At 43.7% G+C, this 20137-nt stretch overlaps 1 protein-coding gene across 1 annotated transcript; it reads left to right on the top strand.

Moving 5' to 3' along the window:
* Window positions 1-1191: 1191 nt before the first annotated feature.
* Emc3 (ER membrane protein complex subunit 3) lies at window positions 1192-18272 on the top strand. The gene is made up of 8 exons (XM_055628624.1): window positions 1192-1501; window positions 9228-9285; window positions 9625-9718; window positions 11688-11792; window positions 12314-12395; window positions 14747-14826; window positions 15523-15605; window positions 17126-18272. Exons 1-8 carry the CDS (start codon window positions 1347-1349, stop codon window positions 17252-17254), a joined length of 786 nt encoding a protein of 261 aa, XP_055484599.1. The 5' UTR covers window positions 1192-1346; the 3' UTR covers window positions 17255-18272.
* Window positions 18273-20137: the final 1865 nt, after the last annotated feature.

Below are 20137 nucleotides of genomic sequence, written 5' to 3' on the forward strand. Positions count from 1 at the left end.
CACTGGGCTATTTCTCCAGCACCTGCTTATTTTTAAGACAGAGCCTCACCATGTCTATTGGACTGGCTGGTCTACATAGCAACCATTACATTCCAGCCAGCTACAGATATACACTGAGACCCTGTCTGAAAAACAAACAAACCCACTTATTTCTCACGTGCAAACTGGAGACAGATATCATTATTATTTTCCTACTCAGGGAAAGAGCTGAGGGTCTAACTCTGGGAGCCTGGTTCAGGAATCTGCACTCCTTGTTTTATTCATTTATTTTCAGTTCTTAGACAGGGCCTCATATAGGCCAGAGTCTGTGCTCTTTAATTTATTTTCAAATGCTAAGGTTTTGGGTAGCCGTCTGGTCTGGAACTCACATACAGCCAGTGGTGACTAGCAACTGACCCTCCTGCCTCCACCTCCTGAAAGCTATGACTACAGGCATGGGTCTTAATGCCCAATGGTCTTAATGTGCTTCCGTCATTAGTTCTTAATTATATTTGTAATTATTATTACTACTCCTACTATTACTACTATCGGGTTTTTTCAAGGCAGGGTTTCTCTATGTAGCCTTGGCTTTCCTGGAATTCGCTCTGAAGACCAGGCTGACCTGTAACTCAGAGATCCACCTGCCTCTGCCTCCCAAGTGCTGGGACTAAAGGCATGCGACACCACCGCCCGGCGTCTCTTAATTATGAGAATGGTTTCTATCGAGAGTTAACGTTCCAGGGCTGGAGCGATAGCTCTGGGATTAAGAGAGTTTACTGCTCTTGCAGAGGACCCAGGTTCCATTCCTACCCATATAAGTGGCTCAAAACTGCCTGTAACTGCAGTTCCAGAGGATCCTGAGCACCCTCGGTTTCCTGTATGCATGTGGCGTACATAAACACAGGAGGGCAAAACATAAACATTAAATAAGTCTTACCAAAAAATATTTCAAAAGTTAAAACTTATTATCCTAAGTTTCTTAAAATGCGTTACCTACTACATGTAACCACTGACCATTGTTTTGGTGCAAACACTAGAGCAAGTCAGTGCTATCTGACTTAGGAGAGATACCATCTGGCTTCCAGGAAAACCTAAAAGTCCACTCACCTGCGAGACACCCTTCACTTTCAACTTTCCCGCTTGACAAGACGAGACGCCGTTCTGACGCCATCAAAGCCGAGTCACGTCGTGACGTCACTCGCCCGCGCCGGAAGTTGGCGGCCTGGCGGCCCAGCTGGAAACAGTGCGCGGAAAAGCTAGGCTGCCCCAGATTCCACACCGGCCAGACTGAGGAACGGGTGAAGGCCCCAAGCCCAAATCCAGGAGGAACCTAATTCCTCCCAGCCCACAGCCAACTCTCAGCGAAGATGGCGGGACCCGAGCTGCTGCTCGACTCGAACATCCGCCTCTGGGTGGTCCTGCCCATCGTTATTATCACTTTCTTCGTGGGCATGATCCGCCACTACGTATCAATCCTTCTGCAGAGCGACAAGAAGCTCACCCAGGAACAAGTGTCTGACAGGTCAGTACCCTCCCCCTATCCTGCCGACCTCACTCCTGGGTGACCTTGGTCAAGAAAGTGCAGGGATTCTGTCACTTTAACCGAGTTTACACCGCGCCCCTACTGGTAGGTTGACCTTGGCAGTTACCTCTGTTTTACTTTTGTCTGTCAAATGGGGATGATAACAGTACCAGCCTAACAGGTAGAACAGTCATGAGGATTATGTTTGATGATATCTGAAAAGCCTTTCTAGCACAGGGCCCGAGATGTACTTAGTGTTCAAGTAAACGTTGTTAATACTGTTAGGCTACTGGCCAACCATCAGTAAGTTATCTATGAACTACCCTTCTCCATTCTGTTGTTAAGAGTACTGACTGTGAGCCAAAGGCATTATTATTACCTTTAGCCCTGCTAGCATCCAGTCAAGTGAATTTCATAATCTCCATTCTAGCAAACAACTGTAATGGACTGCTGAGATGCTGAGGTATTAAGTATCTCAAAAGCTGTAAGACTGCTACAGAGATGTGAAGAATTGTAATGGTCATTTCACCTCCTAAGGTGGAGGTGTTCTTTCCTCACTGCTTTCTTACAGTGTTTTTCTACGGAGACAGAACTCTAAGATTACTTCAGGCAGGACAGTCACTCCACATTAAAATAAGTAACAGCTTTCACTTATTCTAATCATTTTCAGAGACATCCGAAGAAAGGCCTGCTATTTCTTGACATGTCCAGATCACTTAGGAATCACTCACTTTAACAAAGAGAGTATCAGGTTCAGATGTTTCTAGAGAGAACAGTGATAAAAATGTTGTTTTATTGTACTTAAAAGTTACTTTTTTCTGTGGCAAGTAGTGCCAGATTTCCACTTGGTAGTGATTTAAAGATTGCCTTAAATTAAAAACACACTTAAACAGTGAGATGGTAATGTAACTCCATTGATAGAATGCTTGCATGACACATATGAAGCCCTGGGTTCGATTCATCATCCTGGCATAAGCCAGAGGCAGCAGTGCAAGCCTGTAATTCCAGAACTCAAAGCTGGAGGCAGGAAGATCAAAAGCTCAAGCTACCTGTAGTTGGGAGGTCAGCCTCCAGTACATGACAAACTGTCCCCCCAAAATATGCAGCTTTGTCATTTTCACTTGTCTTTCCTTATTATGCTGAAGATAATAATACTAAGCCAGCATTATGAAACATTCTACATCAGGTGCAATGGTGAGCACTTACATTCATTAATTTATTTAAAACCCAAAGCAATGGTGTGGTTGATCTGTCATCTCATTTTATAGAAATTGAGTCTTTAACAAAGTTCCATAATAGTGATATATGATGACATTCAGTACTTTGAGCCAAATCTTGTGGTTCCCAAGCCTACGCTCTTTCCATTCCCTAACAGTAGCCACTGTGGTTATTTTGTGTGGCATTAGCTTCAGAGCTGACTAGAGACAGCCCCTGAAGCTAACCTTAGGAAGTTAGCTTAGTATAGACTTAAGCTATAAAAGGTAGAAAATGGAGAAAACTTAATCGTTTAAATTTTATTTAGTTTTTAAAATATTTTTGCCAGGCGGTGCATGCTTTTAATCCCAGAGCTTGGGAAGCAGAGGCAGGTCTACATAGCAAGTTCCAGTACATCCAGAACTACATAATAGAGAGACCCTGTTTCAAAAAACCAAAAACAAATTTGTTTTGTTCTGTGTGATTGTTTGCCTGCATGTTTGTATATGTATGCGCTGTGTGTGTAGTGCGTAGTGTAGTAGAGACCACAAGAGAGTGATGGATCCACTGGAGTTGGAGTTATAGATAATTAATTGTGAGCTGCCTTGTGGGAGCTGAACCAGTGTCCAATGCAGGAACAGCAAGTGGACTAACTATGCAGCCGTCTCTCCACCCTCATTCAACATTTTCTGATACCTATAAATTAATTTTCATTTTATCCTCACAATGAAACATTACAACTGAAGAAAAAGAAAGCCAGAGAATTTAAACAGCCTTCCCAAAGTAATCAGGATAATAGAACATTGTATTATGTGCGCTAACTCAGATTGATCATAATTACTTGCTACAATTTTCTGCCCTGGTCCACACCTTACACTTTTATAGTGATAGTTCTAAATGACATCAGACCCACAGCTCTTTTTCTATGATGACATTTACACTTGATGCAATGTATATATAAGAAGTTTTGTTTGTTTGTTTTTTAAGAACTTTTAAAAAGAAACAATGCTCTAGTTGTAATAATCAGAAATAAAAGAAAGAGATTTTTAGTTAGATGATTTGCATTACATACAAGCATATTTGTGCACAGCTGGCCTACAAGATGTCATATGCATACATCTAGCTGTAAAATCACAAAAAGGACAGTCATTTGTGGGCTAAAGCAGATGTATGTCACAGAGGCAGTACTGTCTATGAATGGTATACTACTTACCATAAAAGTCTACACAGAACCAAGTTTGATTTTTCCTGTTTACTGGGTGCTTACCTGTCTGTCAGTTTAGTAAATATAAAGCCAGTGCTCCTTCCACACTGAAGCTAGGTTTGTGCCTTAGATAACTAGAACAATGGTTAGATGAGTTATGCAGAGATAGAGTAGGACATAGGACAATTATTTTTGTTACATAACTGTATCCAGCATTGAGGATATCATAACACCTCTGAATCTATGACAAATGACAGTTATATGCCATTTCTCCTCCACACTGTCACTGTGACAGTCAAAAAAGTTGCACATGTGCCAAGCAGGGTGGCCCACCTAGAATCCTAGAGGGTGGGAAGCTTAGGTAGGATCACTATGAGTTTGAAGTCAGCCTGGGCTAGAGAGTTGTGTCACACCAACCCTCTCCCTTAAAATAGTCAAGTAAAGTGCTAGACACCTGTAATCCCAGCACTTGAGAAGATAAGAAAAAGAATTGGCCAGACTGGGCTATGTGAAACACTATCTCAAAAAACCAGAAAGTTGCACAGATTTCCCTAAGGCCTCTAGAGGATGGTACTGTTCATGTGGACGAGCACTACTATAGGGAACATCTCTAGTCATAACTGTTCTTAAGTGAGATGTTTAAATCATGCCTGCTCTGATGTGGTGCAATTTTAACCCACCATAAACTGTTCTTGGGGCTGGAGATGTTAAAAGTACTTACTGCTCTTTCAAAGAACCTGAGTTCAGTTCCCAGCACCTGTGTTAGGCAGCTCATAACTGCCAGTAACCTCAGCTCCAGAGAATCTCCCTCCCAATTTTGAGGTCACAAATACACACACACACACACACACTCAGCATACATTCACAGACATAGTAAAATATTTTTTTAAAATATGCTCTTTATTGTAAAGCATTTCTTTCAATACAGCATAAATTGACATTAGATTGAATAGTCACAAAACAGGACATTTGATATTTTACATTATTTACTGGGTCAAAATTTAGCTGTGGGCTAGATGTAATGGCACATATCTTTAACCCCAGCACTTAGATGGCAGATACATGTGGCTCTCTTCAGTTTGAAGCTAGCCATGTCTACCAGGACTATAAAGTGAGACCTTTCCTAGAAAAAAAAATAATAATAACTGACTTTTTTTTTTTTTTTGGAAAATGTATTAAACCAAAAATGGAATATACAAGAATAGAATGTTTTAGCCTATATCTGGAGACACACTGTATGTTTTTTTTTTTTTAAATGGTTCTCAAACTCAGAGAATATATTGATTCTTTAGAGAAAAGAAAACAAAAAAACAGATTCTCGAGGATTGGGTGTTTCAGTTTGAAATACACTGGCTAAAAACTAAGTTGTGTGCAGCGAGTAAGTGCTCAGCCACTAATTGCTTGACACCAAGCCTGACAGACTAAGTTCAATCCCTGGAACCTACGTGGTAGAATGAGAGAACCAACTTCTGCAGGCTGCCCTCTGACCTCCAAATGTGCCCCATGATATATGCCATATATGCCACACTCCCTCTCAAAAAAAGAAAAGAAAAGTGTGTATGTCTTTTAAAAACTAAAGTTTTGCCACATGTAGTGGTATGTGCCTCTAATCTCAGTATTCAGAAGGCTGAGGCATGAAGATCATAAGTTCAGGAGCAGTGCAGTGGTTTGAATAGGTATGGCCCCCATAGACTCTGTGTGTGAATGTTTGGCCTATAAGGAGTGTCACTATTAGGAGAACAATAATAGTTGGAGGAAATGTGTCTCTTATGCACAAGCTACACCCAGTGTGGCATTCAGTTTCCTGCTGCTGCCTGTGGATCAGGATGTAGAACCCTCAGTTCCTTCTCCAATACCATGTCTGCCTGGATGCTGCCATGTTTCCCACCATGGTAATAATGGACTAAACCTCTGAACTGTAAGCCAGCCCCAGTTAAATGTTTTCCTTTATAAGAGTCTCCTTGGTCATGGTATCTCTTCATAGTGGTAAAATCCTAATTAAAACAAGCAGCCTATAAAATTTAAAAAGCCAGCACTACATCGTGGTTTTCTTTTGATTCTAAGAAAGTACCTTTTAATTTCAAATTACCAAGGCTACCCAGTACAAGGACTTATTTTTAGATAATTGTAGAAATGAAAATGCAACACTAATGTTTTACAGAATGTTTACAGTAGGGGAATATAGTGATGGATCTCTGCTTCAGAACTTGAGCATCAAGAATATACAGGCTAAGTCAACCTTGGCTTGCTCACCATCCTGGCCTCAACTCTACAGAGTTCCTCCATAGTTTCAGTACAAGAACCTAGCTGGGGTCTTGTCATCAGAGTACCTGGGAAAGCCCTGACTTAACACACAGTGAAGAAGCCTCTACAGGTGGCCAGTGCTGTGCCCTACACTCTTTGGAGGTACAAAACAAGACAGGGTCGAGCTTCATAGAGTTTCAGTCCAAGTGATAAAACAGGCAAAGGAAAAATAAAAGATGCCACCAACCCAGCACCTAGGATGTGCTTGGTCCAACGGTAACCACTTCAAATGAGATGATAGGACCAGTGGGTAAAGGCCCTTCTTGCCAAGCTTGGCTGATGGCCTAAGTCTGATCCCTAGTACTTACATGATGACTGATTCCTACTAGTTGTCCTCTGACCTCCATATGTGTGATATGGTGTGCGGACACATACACTCACACACAGAGACACACAAATAAAATAAGTGTTAAAAATAATGGACATATGTACATCCAGTCAGATGTATGACAGGCTTAGCTTAAATCCCTTCAGTGTTTTACTTCTTATAAGATCACAGCCTTATATAGTGGGTTCCACATTGCCTTAAATAGTCTGTTTCGTTTGTTTTAATGTGTGTGAATGTTTTGCCTGCTTGTATGTAATGTGTGTGGCCTGTGTGCCTAGTGCCCACAGAGTTCAGGAGAGGAGGTCAGAACTGGAACTGGCGTTATAGACAGTTGTGAGCCAGCGTGTGAGTGCTGGCATCCAAACCTGAGAACTCTGCAAGAACAGTAAGTTCTTAACCACTGAACCATTTCTCTAGTCTAGGCAGGTCTTGCCTGCCTCTTCTTGCTCATTTCTTGTATATGGCCTGTCCTCATGTCCTCAGTCAGAGTGTTGATTTTGTTACAGGGCTTATACCCGTGACATTTCTCAGTGCTTTGACTAAGGAATTCCCACTCATCCTTAAGATTCCTCCCTATGGTACTGGTACTGGGAAGATGGCTTAGTGGTTAAGAGCATTTATTGTTCTTGCAGAGGATCGACGCCCAGCGCCCACAAGAAGGTATAATATGTGCCACAACCATATGTACATTTAGTCAAGGGGATCCAGCACCCTATTCTGGCTTCCAAGAGCACCAGGCACACAGATGGTACACAGGCATACATTCAGGCAAAACATGCATATGCATAAGATAAAATAATAATAATCCTACATTTTTAGTAGAGATTCCTCTTGCACCACTCCCTCTATAATGCACTCCCATAATGCCACCTATCTCTCTAGGATATGATGGTTCAACTTCACATTTGTTCCTATAGTTAGTATTTTCTTTTTTTAGGTAACGTCTCATGTAGCTTAAGCTGTCCCCTAACATGCTATATAGTGAAGGATGCTGCCACCTCCACAGGTCTGGGATTATAGTGGTGTGTCATCACACTGTGTTTATTTGTTGAATTTCTTCCTCTCCCAGTAGTCTGCAGACATCATGGGAAATTTACATTTCCATCATCGTTTAAGGCACTAACGTGGTTTCTGGCACTTTGATGTTTAAGAAATATGTGTACAGTAAAAGTCTGAATCTATGTTTATACAGAATGTAAGTGGCAGCTTAGGGAATTGACATGACTTACCCAAGATCACAGTTTATACATCACAGAAAGCCAGACATGGTGGCACACATCTTTACTCCCAGTATTTGGGAGGCAGAAGCAGACAGATTTCTATGAGTTCGAGGCCAGCCAGGGCTCCATAGTGAGACTGTATAAAAATAGCAGAGACAGGATCTAGCAAGTGATTCTAAAAATCTCCAACTTTTTTTTAACATTTGTATTACTAGTTTGTGTGTATGGGTGTTTTGACTGAGTGTATGTCTGTGTACCATGTGCTTGCAGTACCTGAGGAGTCCATACAAGAGCATTGGATCCCCTGGAACTGGAGGTACAGATAGTTGTGAGCTGCCGTGTGGGTACTAAGACTTCAACTCAGGCCCTCTGGAAGAGCAGTCAGAGTTCTTAACCACTGAGCCATCTCTCTAGCCCCAAGTCTCCAAATTCTTAATCTGAACTTAGCTTTTCACAGACTAGTACTGGTACATAGTCCATAGTTGGAGCATCTGTAGCCAGCTCTCAGGGGAACAGAACAAACCACACATCACTTCTGTAGTTCTGTTTTAGGCAGACAGCTGTGGACTGTCAACGAGGCCAAGAGGAGGGAAAGCAGGTGGAGTTCCACCGTGTGCCACCTGGGAAAAGTTTTTTTTGTGGAAGATGAGTTTAAGAAAGGAGCTGAGGTGGGATGCAGTAGAACTGGCAAAGGAGGCTGGCAGCAGAGCACTGCAGCATGCAGCAGCTGGGCATGTGGAAGTTGGCAAGCTGACCCCACCAGCTCTGACGACTTGAAGCATGTGGCTTGTGCCAAGCAGGAATGAGAAAGCTGAGCGTGGTTTTCTTGTTTGCATTTTTGCCTACGGTTGTAGTTTTCTCACTTCTCAAGAACTTCCATTTACCTAAGGGCTCGTCCCCCTCCCTGCATTAAACAGCTTTTGAAAACCTAGGGGAAAAGGTGTTTTTACTTCTGCCATGTATTATTTGCTCTAAAAATCACAATAATGTAGTAACTGTTGAAGAGTTAGAAGTTGGTCTGAGCCCTGGGTGGAATTTCCCTCCATTGTCTTGTCAGGTAACAGCCTTCTCAAGGCCTGTCCTCATTTCTGTGAGTGACTGAAGAAGTTCCTCCCTGCCTCACCTTCCTGCCGCCTCCTGCCTCCAGTATCCTGGAGCACCATCTGCTACTCTTTCCTTGGAAGGAAAGTTCCTTTGTGGCTCATGTCAAATCCAGAAAGGCCAAGTGCAATGTCCCAGATTGCCTTCCCCAGAAACCTTTATTTGTTCAGAACACAGTCACCCTGGAGGACTACTTTTGTGAAAACCTGGGTGTCAAGTTGAATATGCTACATTGATTTTTAGGGTTTTTGGAAGGTTTCCACACCCAGCTATTGCCAAACAGGTCTGCTCTTATGTGGAAATGGGTCTTCTACTTTACTCTCATTTTCTTCTAGCGTTTCACATTTTAACATCTCTTTGTCTTGTGTTTTTCAGTCAAGTCCTAATTCGAAGCAGAGTCCTCAGGGAAAATGGAAAATATATTCCCAAACAGGTACTCCCTTATCTTTCATTTAAAAGCTCCACCATTCCCCCCTCAGGGCAATAAAAGCTTAAATGGTTTTTTACAAGAGGACTCTGAAGAAAAATGAAGTTAGCCACCCAAATTTTAAGCTGTGGCCTGGTGGTGCTTACTGTCATATTCCCTCACCCTTCTGAGGAAATTGTTTTTAAAATGTGACTCAGCTAAAGTGTCAGATTGGCTGCCAAGGAGGCTGACAGCTCAGAGTGTAGAAATGTACTCCAAGAGCCTTTAGCCAGTCCCCTGGGGGATAATTTGACAATTTAGTATGTCACAACTCTCATATTTAAAAAGGTTTTCTTTTTCTACTAGTCTTTCTTAACACGAAAATATTACTTCAACAACCCAGAGGATGGATTTTTCAAAAAAACGAAAAGGAAGGTTGTCCCACCGTCTCCTATGACAGGTACGTTTACTCAACATAGGTGGTTTTACTTAAACATTAAGTCACAGGGGATAGTGCTGTAAAGGACTTAGAACCATCTCAATATCTCTGGGGTGTGGGGGACAGTTGCCTTTGTTTTTTTTTTTTTTTTTTTTTTTTTTTTTTTGAGCTCTCTTGCAGTGTCTAGGATGGAAGCCAAGGCCTCATACATGCTAGGTAAGTACTCTCCCACTCAGCTGCATACCCAGCCCCTAATATAGGGGTCCTTGAAAGTGGAGCCCTCTTTTTCCAAAAAATCCACAAATCTTAATGTGTCAGTGGATTTTACAAGGTTCTCAGCTGATGTTGGGGTCCCAGAGCCATTGTCTCTAATTTCTGTTCGGTGTTTCCTTGAGAGCAGTTGCCACCAGGGTCTAGATTGTTGCTGGAAAATGGTTCTCCACATCCTGTGCCTGAATGACGAGCTCCTTCCTCCCCTAGAGCAGTTGCCCTTGATTGCCCCCACCAACCTACAGGTCACGACCTAACTCATCTGTGACTCCAGCCATTTCTAGTTTGTGAAAAGTGAAGATGTACAGTGAACCAAAGCAGTTTGTTGTTCTGTGTTGACCGTCCTCTCTTTCAGTCTCATTCTAGGAGAACCAATTTTTTTGATCCCTACAGAAGATATCAGTGTTAATACTTAGAAGCAATAAAATGCCACTATACATATGAAAAGATAATTAGTCCAAGAAATGCAGATCAAAACAAGATGCCCTTTTAGTCTGTTAAACCAAAGATTAAGCGGGGCCAAAGCCCTGATTGTCAAGGTCAAAACAGTTTAGGTCCTGTTGACTTTGATGAGAATACCCAGTGACAGTGCCTTGTTAATGTACAGTCAGTCACACACATGCACACCCGTGCACACACCCATGCACATGCAGGCACACACATGTGCAGTCTCTGTCTCTGAATATGGAGCCCAGTGTCTTAGGCATGCTATGCTAGCATCTCGGTACTGAGCTACATCCCAGCTCCTAATACCTCTTAATTTGAAATATACAAACTATTTGACCTCAATTTTTTTTCTAAGAATTACTCCTTATGCTGGGCAGTGGTGTCATAGACCTTTAATCCCAGCACTTGGGAGGCAGTGCTGGGTGGATTTCTGGGAGTTCGAGGCCAGCCTGCTCTATAGAGCGAGTTCCAAGACAGCCAGGGCTACACAGAGAAACCTCAACTGAGGGGGTGGGAGTTACTCCTTAGAAACAAATAAATAAGAAGATTGATCCATTAACTATTACAAGATAGGGAGAAGGAGCATTTCCTGAAAGATAGGTTGAGAATGAAAATACTGAGTCATATGGGACTAGAGAGGTAACAGCACTTAAGAGCCCTGGCTGCTCTTGCAGAGGAACCAGGTTCAGTTTGCTGCTCCCAAGTGGTGGGTCACAACTGTAACTCCAGTTACAGGGAATCTTGGTGGCTTCTGGCCTTTTCAAGAGGTTATGAATACACAGATACATACACAGGCAAAACAACCATATGCATTTTTTAAACAAATCTTTAAAGTACATATATAGATACATATATTGAGATTAGTACCATGACAATGTAGAAATGTCATCCAAAGTTGTCATTATTTTATATTGGGGACTTCTCTACAGCCTCCTGCATGGTAGGCAGTGCTCTGCACCTAAGGTACATCTTCAGCCTTTCTTCACAAAATTAATCATTTTCAAAGACAGATTGAAAAGTAGAAGGATAGGCAACAGAGTGGGTGGAAAGAACTGTCCACATCTCATATACTGAGACCATTTGAACTTCTCCAGTAAATCTGACGCTGGCCCGCTGTGCTCACACATGCCTTTCCTCCCAGCAGTCAGATCTCTGTCACAGCCCGCTGGGCTGATAATAAGACCCTATCTTAAAACAAACAAATTGTCTCAGTTGAGTTTGGGCAGTCTGTCAACAAAGGAAAACCTGGTGTTTTCTTGTGTGTTTGTCTCAGATCCCACCATGCTCACAGACATGATGAAAGGGAACGTCACGAACGTCCTCCCCATGATTCTTATCGGTGGATGGATCAACATGACATTTTCAGGCTTTGTCACAAGTAAGTTTCAGGTCTAGGAGACCTACCTCCTTCACCTGTGTCCCATGCCCAATGCTACTGAGAACCTAATGTCTCATCATTGGTAGTGTATTTACTTGTAAAAATAACATTCTTTGAACAAAAATCTTGAGTTCTAAGCTGATTCGAAGTTCCCAGTGTGGTTGCTTTGTAACTAAAAGTGACACAGACTTAGCTATGTCTGTGTACACTGGCATTAGTATTGTGTATTTTCCACTGAGGCATCAGCACATGCTTCTCCTAAATGTCAGCTCATGGTTCATCCTGAGCGTGTGCTTCCTCACAGTCTAGAAACTGGATCCCTCAGGAAAATCAGAGCAGAGTGGCATTTTGGCTGTCCTGTTCTCCAGAGGCTGCCACCAGTTTCCTTGTGGAAATCATTTTCTAGAAGCTGATGGCAGAGTTCCCACCTCCTCTGGGAAAGAATATGTGTGTTCACACTTCAGCTGGTACGTAAGAACTTTCTTGAAGCAAAACCATGGTGTTTTTCTCTTTGTGTACAGCTAAGGTCCCATTTCCACTGACGCTTCGCTTCAAGCCTATGCTCCAGCAAGGAATAGAGCTGCTCACACTAGATGCGTCCTGGTAAGCATGTTGACTAAAGAGGCCACAGCCCAGACTCCACAGTTCCAGTTTTTGTTTCACTGGAATGAAGTTGTTTCAGTTTGAGAGATTTTCTTTCTTTCTTTCCTTCTTTCTTTCTTAGATTTTCTTTCTTTCTTTCCTTCTTTCTTTCTTAGATTTTCTTTCTTTCTTTCCTTCTTTCTTCCTTCCTTCCTTCCTTCCTTCCTTTCTTCCTTCCTTCCTTCCTTCTTTCCTTCCTTCCTTCAGTGAAAGCTCAATTAGAAATATCCCTATAATCCCAACACTTAGGGAGGCAGAGGCAGGCCTGGTCTACAAAGCAAGTCCAGGACAGCTAAGGCTACACAGAGAAACCCTGTCTCAAAAAAACCCAAAAAGAAAGAAGGAAGGAAGGTCAGTCACTGCTCAGCCAGGGGTGGGGGCGCGGAACATGCCTTTAATCCCAAGACTTGGGAGGCAGAGACAGGCAGATCTCTGTGAGTTTGAGGCTAGTCTGGTCTACAAATTGAGTTCCAGGACAGCCAGGGTTACACACAAAGAAACCTTGTCTGGAGAAGAGAGAGACAGACAGACAGACAGGAGTGAAGATACTGACTTCCCCCCAAAAAAATGGAAAGGTTAAGTAGTCTAGCAAAGCAGAGCTTCTTAGCAATGCCCTGAGGCCTATGAGAATGGAGTTCGCTAGCTCTCTGTTACTGTAACAAATCCTGAGAGGATCACCTTATAAGAGGTAGGGTATATTTTAGCACACAATTTTAGAGGCTCAGATCATGACCCTCCGTCCTCATTACTGTGGATCTGTGATGTAATAGAGCATGGCAGTGGCATGCAGTAAAGGTAAGTGCCCAGCTTATGATCAGAACACAACAGAGAAAGGTGAAGCATCCAGACTCCCACAATCTCCTTCCAAGAACATGCCCCCCATAACCTAAAATTGCACTCGGCTTCCATCTCCTAAAGGCGTCCCCACCTCCCCTTAGTACTACAGACTGGAGCCCAAGCCTTTACTACATGAACTTGTTTGATTGCTTGTGCGCTTTTTGTGAGACAGGGTCTCTCTACATAGCCCTGGCTGTCTTGGAACTCACTTTGTAAACCAGGCTGGTCTTGAACTCTCCTCTGCCTTCTGAGTACTGGAATTAAAGGCGTGTACCACCTCGTCTAGCGAACTCAGACTTTTTAAAAGAATATTCCAGATCCAAATTATAGAAATGTTTGTTCTATCATTTTCCTTAGTTCTGGTCACCATGCTAGGTGTTATCCATATGTTACCTTATACTCTCAGCAACCCTGATGTCTGCACAGAAATTAATATTGGACTACACACAGCCTTTCCATAACCAGGGCTTAGCACCTGTTTCTACTTCACTGACTTACAGCAGAGTGTCAAGATAGAATCGAACAACCCTCTTAGGAAACACTGGTCTGGTACCTGAAATATAATACCACTGTGGTCTCATGTGGTCCTTCCAGACTGTTCTCTCTGTAGCTTCTCAAGCACTGGCTTGAAACAAGCTCAAACAAGAAGAGGAGGGTCTGGTAGCAATCTTGATTCCTCTGGTCTGCACAGAGCCATCTGTGGCCAAGGGCAGGACAGATGAAGACAGTCTTGGCCTTGCCTTGCTCTGTGTGAGAAAAGTTACACGTGAGCTCAGACTCCATAACTTTTCCCTGCCAGGCTCACTGAGCTAAGCATAAATGCCATAGGTTGGAAAAAGCTTATCTTCTTTCAGCATTTGGACAGGTATGTATCACACATACCTGGATGGACTGAGGGGAGACAGGCAGTACGTACAGTGGAGCTTCAGTGCTTCCTGCAGCAGCACATGCACTGAAGTAACTGTTGCAGACAGATCATAGGCAGTGTGGGGCAGACCACACGCTACCTCCAGTCTAATGCAGTAGCCAGAGCAGACCCGATGAAGTGCCTCTCTTCCCACACAGCTAGCATTCTTATGGATAGCCCTTTGTTTCTGTTACATGCAAACACACTTATGGTTCCCAAGTTGGGTAGGAAACTGAGATAAGGGCCAAAGTTGGCTTTTCCAGTAGCCAACACCCTCAGCATTACAAATGCTTCCCAAAGGTCATCCCTGGTTGGCAATACACAAACACATCAACACTTGACTTCCCTAGAGGATGAGGTTCAGAGTAGACAGCCACTTTCAGTGTCACCAGTGTACTGTGTGTCAGAAGACGGCCTTACTGTGTTGCTGTGTTCATTTCCTCTGTGGTTGTGCCTTGGCTCTCTAGTGCCTGTCTGGATTCTCACATACAGTGAGCCACTATGGGCGGTGCAGTATAACTCCGTTCATCTCCCTAATAACCACTCACTCTCCCCATTGCTTTGCTAGGGTGAGTTCTGCATCCTGGTACTTCCTCAATGTGTTTGGACTCCGGAGCATTTACTCTCTAATCCTGGGCCAAGATAATGGTAAGAAGCATTAGTGAGCGTCTGCTTCATGTTAAGGTGGGGTAGTCATGTGGGTCCTGCCGTTGGTTAGCATGGGCCCCCATTGTGCTTCCATAAGTTCCATGCATTTCTGGTGTTTCTGAGGACAGCCTTGACGGTTGCAAAGCTGAACATGGGCATTCCTCCCGGCGATCACCGAGCAGTACTTGGTTGCACAGAGTATGTCACCTTTGAGTAGAGCCAGCACTCATTAAGCCTGTGAACCCGAAGCCTAAACAAGGGCCTGGCTTGACCATTTATTGAGCAGATTCTTCACCAGTGCTAAACTCAGCTCTGATTCAGTGGTGAGGAGTGCAGATAGTCTGACCACTGTTTGTTTTTCTATAAAGTGGGTCTTAATAGTTACCTTGTGGGGTTAAGAGCAGATAAAGGAGAAAGCAGTGAAATATCTGGGCACATAGCATTGCTCAATAATCGGTGTCTAGTGTGATGATGACATTTAAAATAAAGTTTAGAGTACCCTTTAGTTCTGTGTTCCAGCTGTAATCACTCCCACTTTCCTGGACTTTCCCAGAATTACATACCAGGGGTGACTGGGCCAGTCAGTTGTCCAATTCTCAAACCCACCACCAAGCAGCTCTAGTCATGCTTATTCTTCCACAAGGGTGCCAGGTGGTTGTGGCACCTTGGTACTCACTGGCTTCTCTTATGCCTTAGCCGCTGACCAGTCACGAATGATGCAGGAGCAGATGACAGGAGCAGCGATGGCCATGCCTGCAGACACCAACAAAGCATTCAAGGTCTGTACCACTCACTTCAGAACTGCGGGATAACACAGACTCACAGCAGTCCTCCCTCCCTTAACCACAGTTGCACATCCTCTGGTTGGTTGCTTATGTTCAAGTGCACTCCAAAATGAGCAGTATGCTGTCCTGCCCCACCCTATCCGGGACACCCATGATGCCTTTGTCCAGTGTATCCACACTATATATGCTGTCCTTCTCATGACAAATGAAAGAGAAGCCATATTCCCATTACTGTCAATACCGTATACTCTTGTTCTAGTTTTGAAAATATTTTTTTTTAATTTTGTGGGCGTTTATGTACCTGAATTTGTGTGTGTATGTGTACCACATGCATACAGGAGCCTGTAGAGGTCAGAGGCATTGCATACCCATTGAATTATAGGGAGTTATAAGCTGCCATGTGGGTGCTAGAGTCCTCTGCAAGAGCATAAGTACTCTTACCTGCAGAGCCATCCTCCAGCCCCTTGTATGATTTTTATACATCAAAATCTCACTTAATTTTTTCCATGATAAAAAGTAAAAATAAAAGGGAACTTCTTCATTCTAGTCCACAGGAATATAGAAAGAGCTCTTAGAAGTCAGGCAGCCTTGGCAATACACACCTTTAATCCCAGCACAGAGGCAGAGGCAGGCAGATCACTGTGCATTCAAGGCCAGCCTGGTCTACATAACAGGTTCCAGACCAGCCAGAGCTACATAGTAGGCTCTCAGAAAAAAAAATAGTACACACCTATAATACATTCCTATAAGGCCAGGTGTGGCTGTACATGTCTGATACAGGCCTGTAAACCCTGCCTTTAAGAGGCCAAGGCCTTAGACTATGAGTTTGAGGCCAGCCTGTACTATATGAGACCTTACCTCAAAAAAAAAAATTTTTTTTTACAGAACAACAAAAATTCTAATACATGGACATGAAGTTAAAACATGGGGCATGCCAGTTGTGATGGCGCACACGAGTGGGATTTGCTAAAACATGGGACATATGTCTTTGTGACCCTGTATTGGACTGTGTTTTGTTTTGTTTTAGTTTGGCTTTTTTATTTATATATATGGATATTTTGTAATATTTCTCTGTATGTCTTAACTGCTTAGCCCTCTCCCCATGATTTTTGGCTTTTTGAGATTGCCTCCTGCCTCTGCTTTTCAAGTGCTGAGATTACAGCTGTGTTCCCAAGTCTGGCCTTAGTGAGCTTTTCAAGATTTCTTTTTTTTTTTTTTATTATAAGGAAAGAAGTTTATTTTAAAAGGGGGGAAGGTAGAAGTGGGAAGGGATGCCTCAAAAGGAGATTAACTGAGAAAGTTAGAGAGAAAGAGCCAGAGAGAGTTTTCAAGATTTCTTTATGAGTGTTCATACAGCTGGGAGGCCCCCGAGCATCTGCCTCACATGATTCAGAGCTCATACACAGAATTAGCCTTGTTCAGCTACTGCTCAGAGAGGTGGTCCCTCCATGCTGTCCCCAGCTGTCAATTCAGTGGCAAGCTCCCTCCCAGCCCTGTGTTCTCTTCCTATGCAGACAGAGTGGGAAGCTTTGGAACTGACAGATCACCAGTGGGCACTCGAAGATGTGGAGGAAGAACTCATGGCCAGAGACCTCCACTTTGAAGGCATGTTTAAAAAGGAACTGCAGACGTCCATATTCTAACCACGAGCGGGGTCGGGAACTTGCAGTAGAGCTTAACCTTGTAACTTCTGTGGAGCTGGAGCCTCTGAGAATAAAAGGAGGGTGCAGGGGCTGGCGGGTGCACAGCGAGGCTCGTTTTTGTCTGAGCTGGGTTCCCCTTTATGTTGGAAACTAGAGGAAAAAGGAGTTCTGGGTGACTGCTGTCTAAAGTTTGTATTCGTTCCTTCAGGTGACTCTAGTAAGGGTGTCAGAGAAAGGGGATACCCCAAGCTACTGAGAATATCTCAAAACTTAGCAAAAACTCTGTGTTTGGAAAGAGCATTGTTATTTATGGCCAGTTACTATGTTCGGTCAGCCTGACTTCCAGCCACAGTAAACTCCTGTTTTCTTAGGATCCAAACACCCTGCATTTTACCTTTAATTTCTTGTTTGTATTTTTTAACTTTCTTTACACAAGTAATATACATTTTCTCTACCAAAATATAGAAACTATGGCTGAGCAGGAAAGAGCTCCCTGCACTGTTCAGTTGAGCCTACAGAATGACGCAGAGAGCCGGTTTGTCCCAACCTTACTGAAATAAACTCTTTCTAGAGTGGAACCCCAGGGCCTGGGCAGACTCAGCAAACTTTTCATATCTCTTCATATTTAGTCCAGTGAAAACAGGTGACCCTGAGGCACAGCCAGACTCTCAAGTGCCTTTGGGCTCATCAGAGACAGGTTACATAATACAAGTTCTTGATTGGAACTTGAGAATTTATCAACTCCATTGGCCAGTCAATGGTGCTGTACTGTAAATGGCTACTCATTTGAACAAGTGACCTCATTTCCCAGTTCCTCTGGGCAGGAGAGAACTTAACCACTTTTGGGGTGAGAGGGCAGCTTCTGGCAGACATGTAAATCAAAGTGCCCAGGAGACCTCTGTCTAGGGAAGTGACAGGGTGCCATTTCTGTACCAAGAGGCGGGTGTGATTGCATGTTAAGCACTGAAGCCAAGAACAAGCGACTCTTGACTCTAATTAAACAGCCCTGTTTTCTCTTTGCCTGTGAAAGTGTTGCTTCTGTGGGTTCTGAGAGCTTCCTGCTGACAGGAGTGCCTATCCTAGAGCATGGCTGGAGGGGCTCAAGGTGAAAGAGATTCAAGCCTTTGCCCTCAAAGAACCTGTAAGGGGGTCTGTAGATGTCGCTCAGTGGCAGCAGGTCAGCCAGTGTACATTATCCCAGCACACACACAGACCTTTTTAGAGAGGAAGATGTGTTTTCTTTCATTTGTGTTAGTGTTTGGCTTATATCTAAGACTACCACAAGTGTGCCTGGTGCCTGCAGAGGCCAGAGAGAGTGGTGACTCCCCCAGAACTGGCGTTATAGCCAATTGTGAGCCATCATGTGGGTGCTGGGAATCAAACCAAGGTCCTCCACAAAGGCAGCCAGTGCTTTTAACCACTGAACCATCTCTGCATCCCCAAGAAGGATCTATTTTGAGGTCATAGAATCTCTGTGAATCTGAGGGCCAAAAGGCTGGGTGACTTGTGAGCCGTCTCAGAAGCAAACAAATGTGATCCTGATGGTGGTTGAGGGACAGGAGCTGCTGTTGGGGTAGGAGTGAGGTGAGTAACTGCTGTGGCGAATGCTGGGTGACAGTGGGAGGGGTGCCGTGGAGTTCCTGTTCGGTTCCTGCCCTGTGCCCTCGTGTCTGCCTTTGCAAAAGATGCCTCTCCCTCTTGGGCCTCTGTCACCTTTGGTCGAAGGGGATGAGCTAGGGCAGCCACCCTGGAAAAGCCTGCTGTCCTCAGCAGGTTAAATGCTTCTGCAGAAAGGCAGAGAAAGGGGACTACATCCCAGGAGCGAATTGGAAAAGAAAATGCACATGTGTGCAGCACTTACACGTAGTCACAGCAGCAGCATTTAATCACAGAATGGTAGGCCACACAGCAGTCTATCAACTGAATAGCTGAAATCTGCTATATTCATAGATAGGGTACTAAGCAATAAAAGGAGCAAAGTATTACAGCACAGTGACCTCCAAAACAAAATCGAGATCCTGTAAATCATCTCTGATCTGTGCTGAGCATAGAGTGCAGGACCTCATGTCCACTAATCAAGTGCTCTATCACTGTGCTCAGCTTATTGTGTAGCCCCACCTGGCTAGCCTCTTACTCTGTAGACTAGGCTGGCCTTGAATTCACAGAGATCCATCTGTGCTGCCTCCTGACTGCGACGATTAAAAATGTGAACCACCACACTCAATTCCCATGTTTTAATGCAACCTTCAGAATTAGCAAATCCATAGAGATAAAGGTAGATTAGTGGTTGCCAGGGCTTGGGGAGAGGAGAATGGGAAATAACTCCTAAGTTTTGTCATAGGATAATGTGCTGATGACTTGTCATCACTGTGATAAAATGCCTAAACAATCAACTTGAACAAAAAGGGTTTATTTGGGCTTACAGTTTCAGATATTTCATTCTGGCTGGTTGGCTCTGATTTCTGGAACATGGGGAGGCAGGAAGGGCTGCAGAAGAGCTGCCCAGAGAACAGCAGCCAGGAAAGAAACAGAGTGCAGGATGGGGTCTTAACATTTTAAAGGGCATGTCCCACTGAACTAGTTTTCTCCAGTGAGGCCCTTCAATCACCTCACAGTAGTGGCACACACTGGAGACCAAGCCTTCCACACATAGACCTTTGGGGAAACTCCAGATCCAAACTAGAATGTGATAAAGTGTTCTAAAGCTGGATGTGGTAAGAGCTAGAGGCACACCATGTGGACTTGTCTAGGATGTGTGCGGCTTTATCCCATGCAGAAAAAATAATGGCTCCTTGCAGCAGGGATGGTCCTGAAAATAGGTTACACACAGCACACTTTTAGGTTTGCCTATGATGCACTCAGGTAACAGCACCACAGTGTAGC

This window comes from Psammomys obesus, unplaced genomic scaffold, assembly GCF_907164565.1.
Source record: "Psammomys obesus unplaced genomic scaffold, mPsaObe1.curated_primary_1811, whole genome shotgun sequence".
Classification (NCBI taxonomy): domain Eukaryota; kingdom Metazoa; phylum Chordata; class Mammalia; order Rodentia; family Muridae; genus Psammomys; species Psammomys obesus.

Excerpts from the sequence above, each read along its gene's own strand:
- Emc3 (XM_055628624.1), top strand. The coding sequence starts at position 1,347 with ATGGCGGGACCCGAGCTGCTGCTCGACTCGAACATCCGCCTCTGGGTG. Across the intron at positions 12,396-14,746 it reads CTCACACTAGATGCGTCCTG|GGTGAGTTCTGCATCCTGGT; the intron begins GTAAGCATGTTG and ends TTGCTTTGCTAG. Across the intron at positions 14,827-15,522 it reads AATCCTGGGCCAAGATAATG|CCGCTGACCAGTCACGAATG; the intron begins GTAAGAAGCATT and ends CTTATGCCTTAG.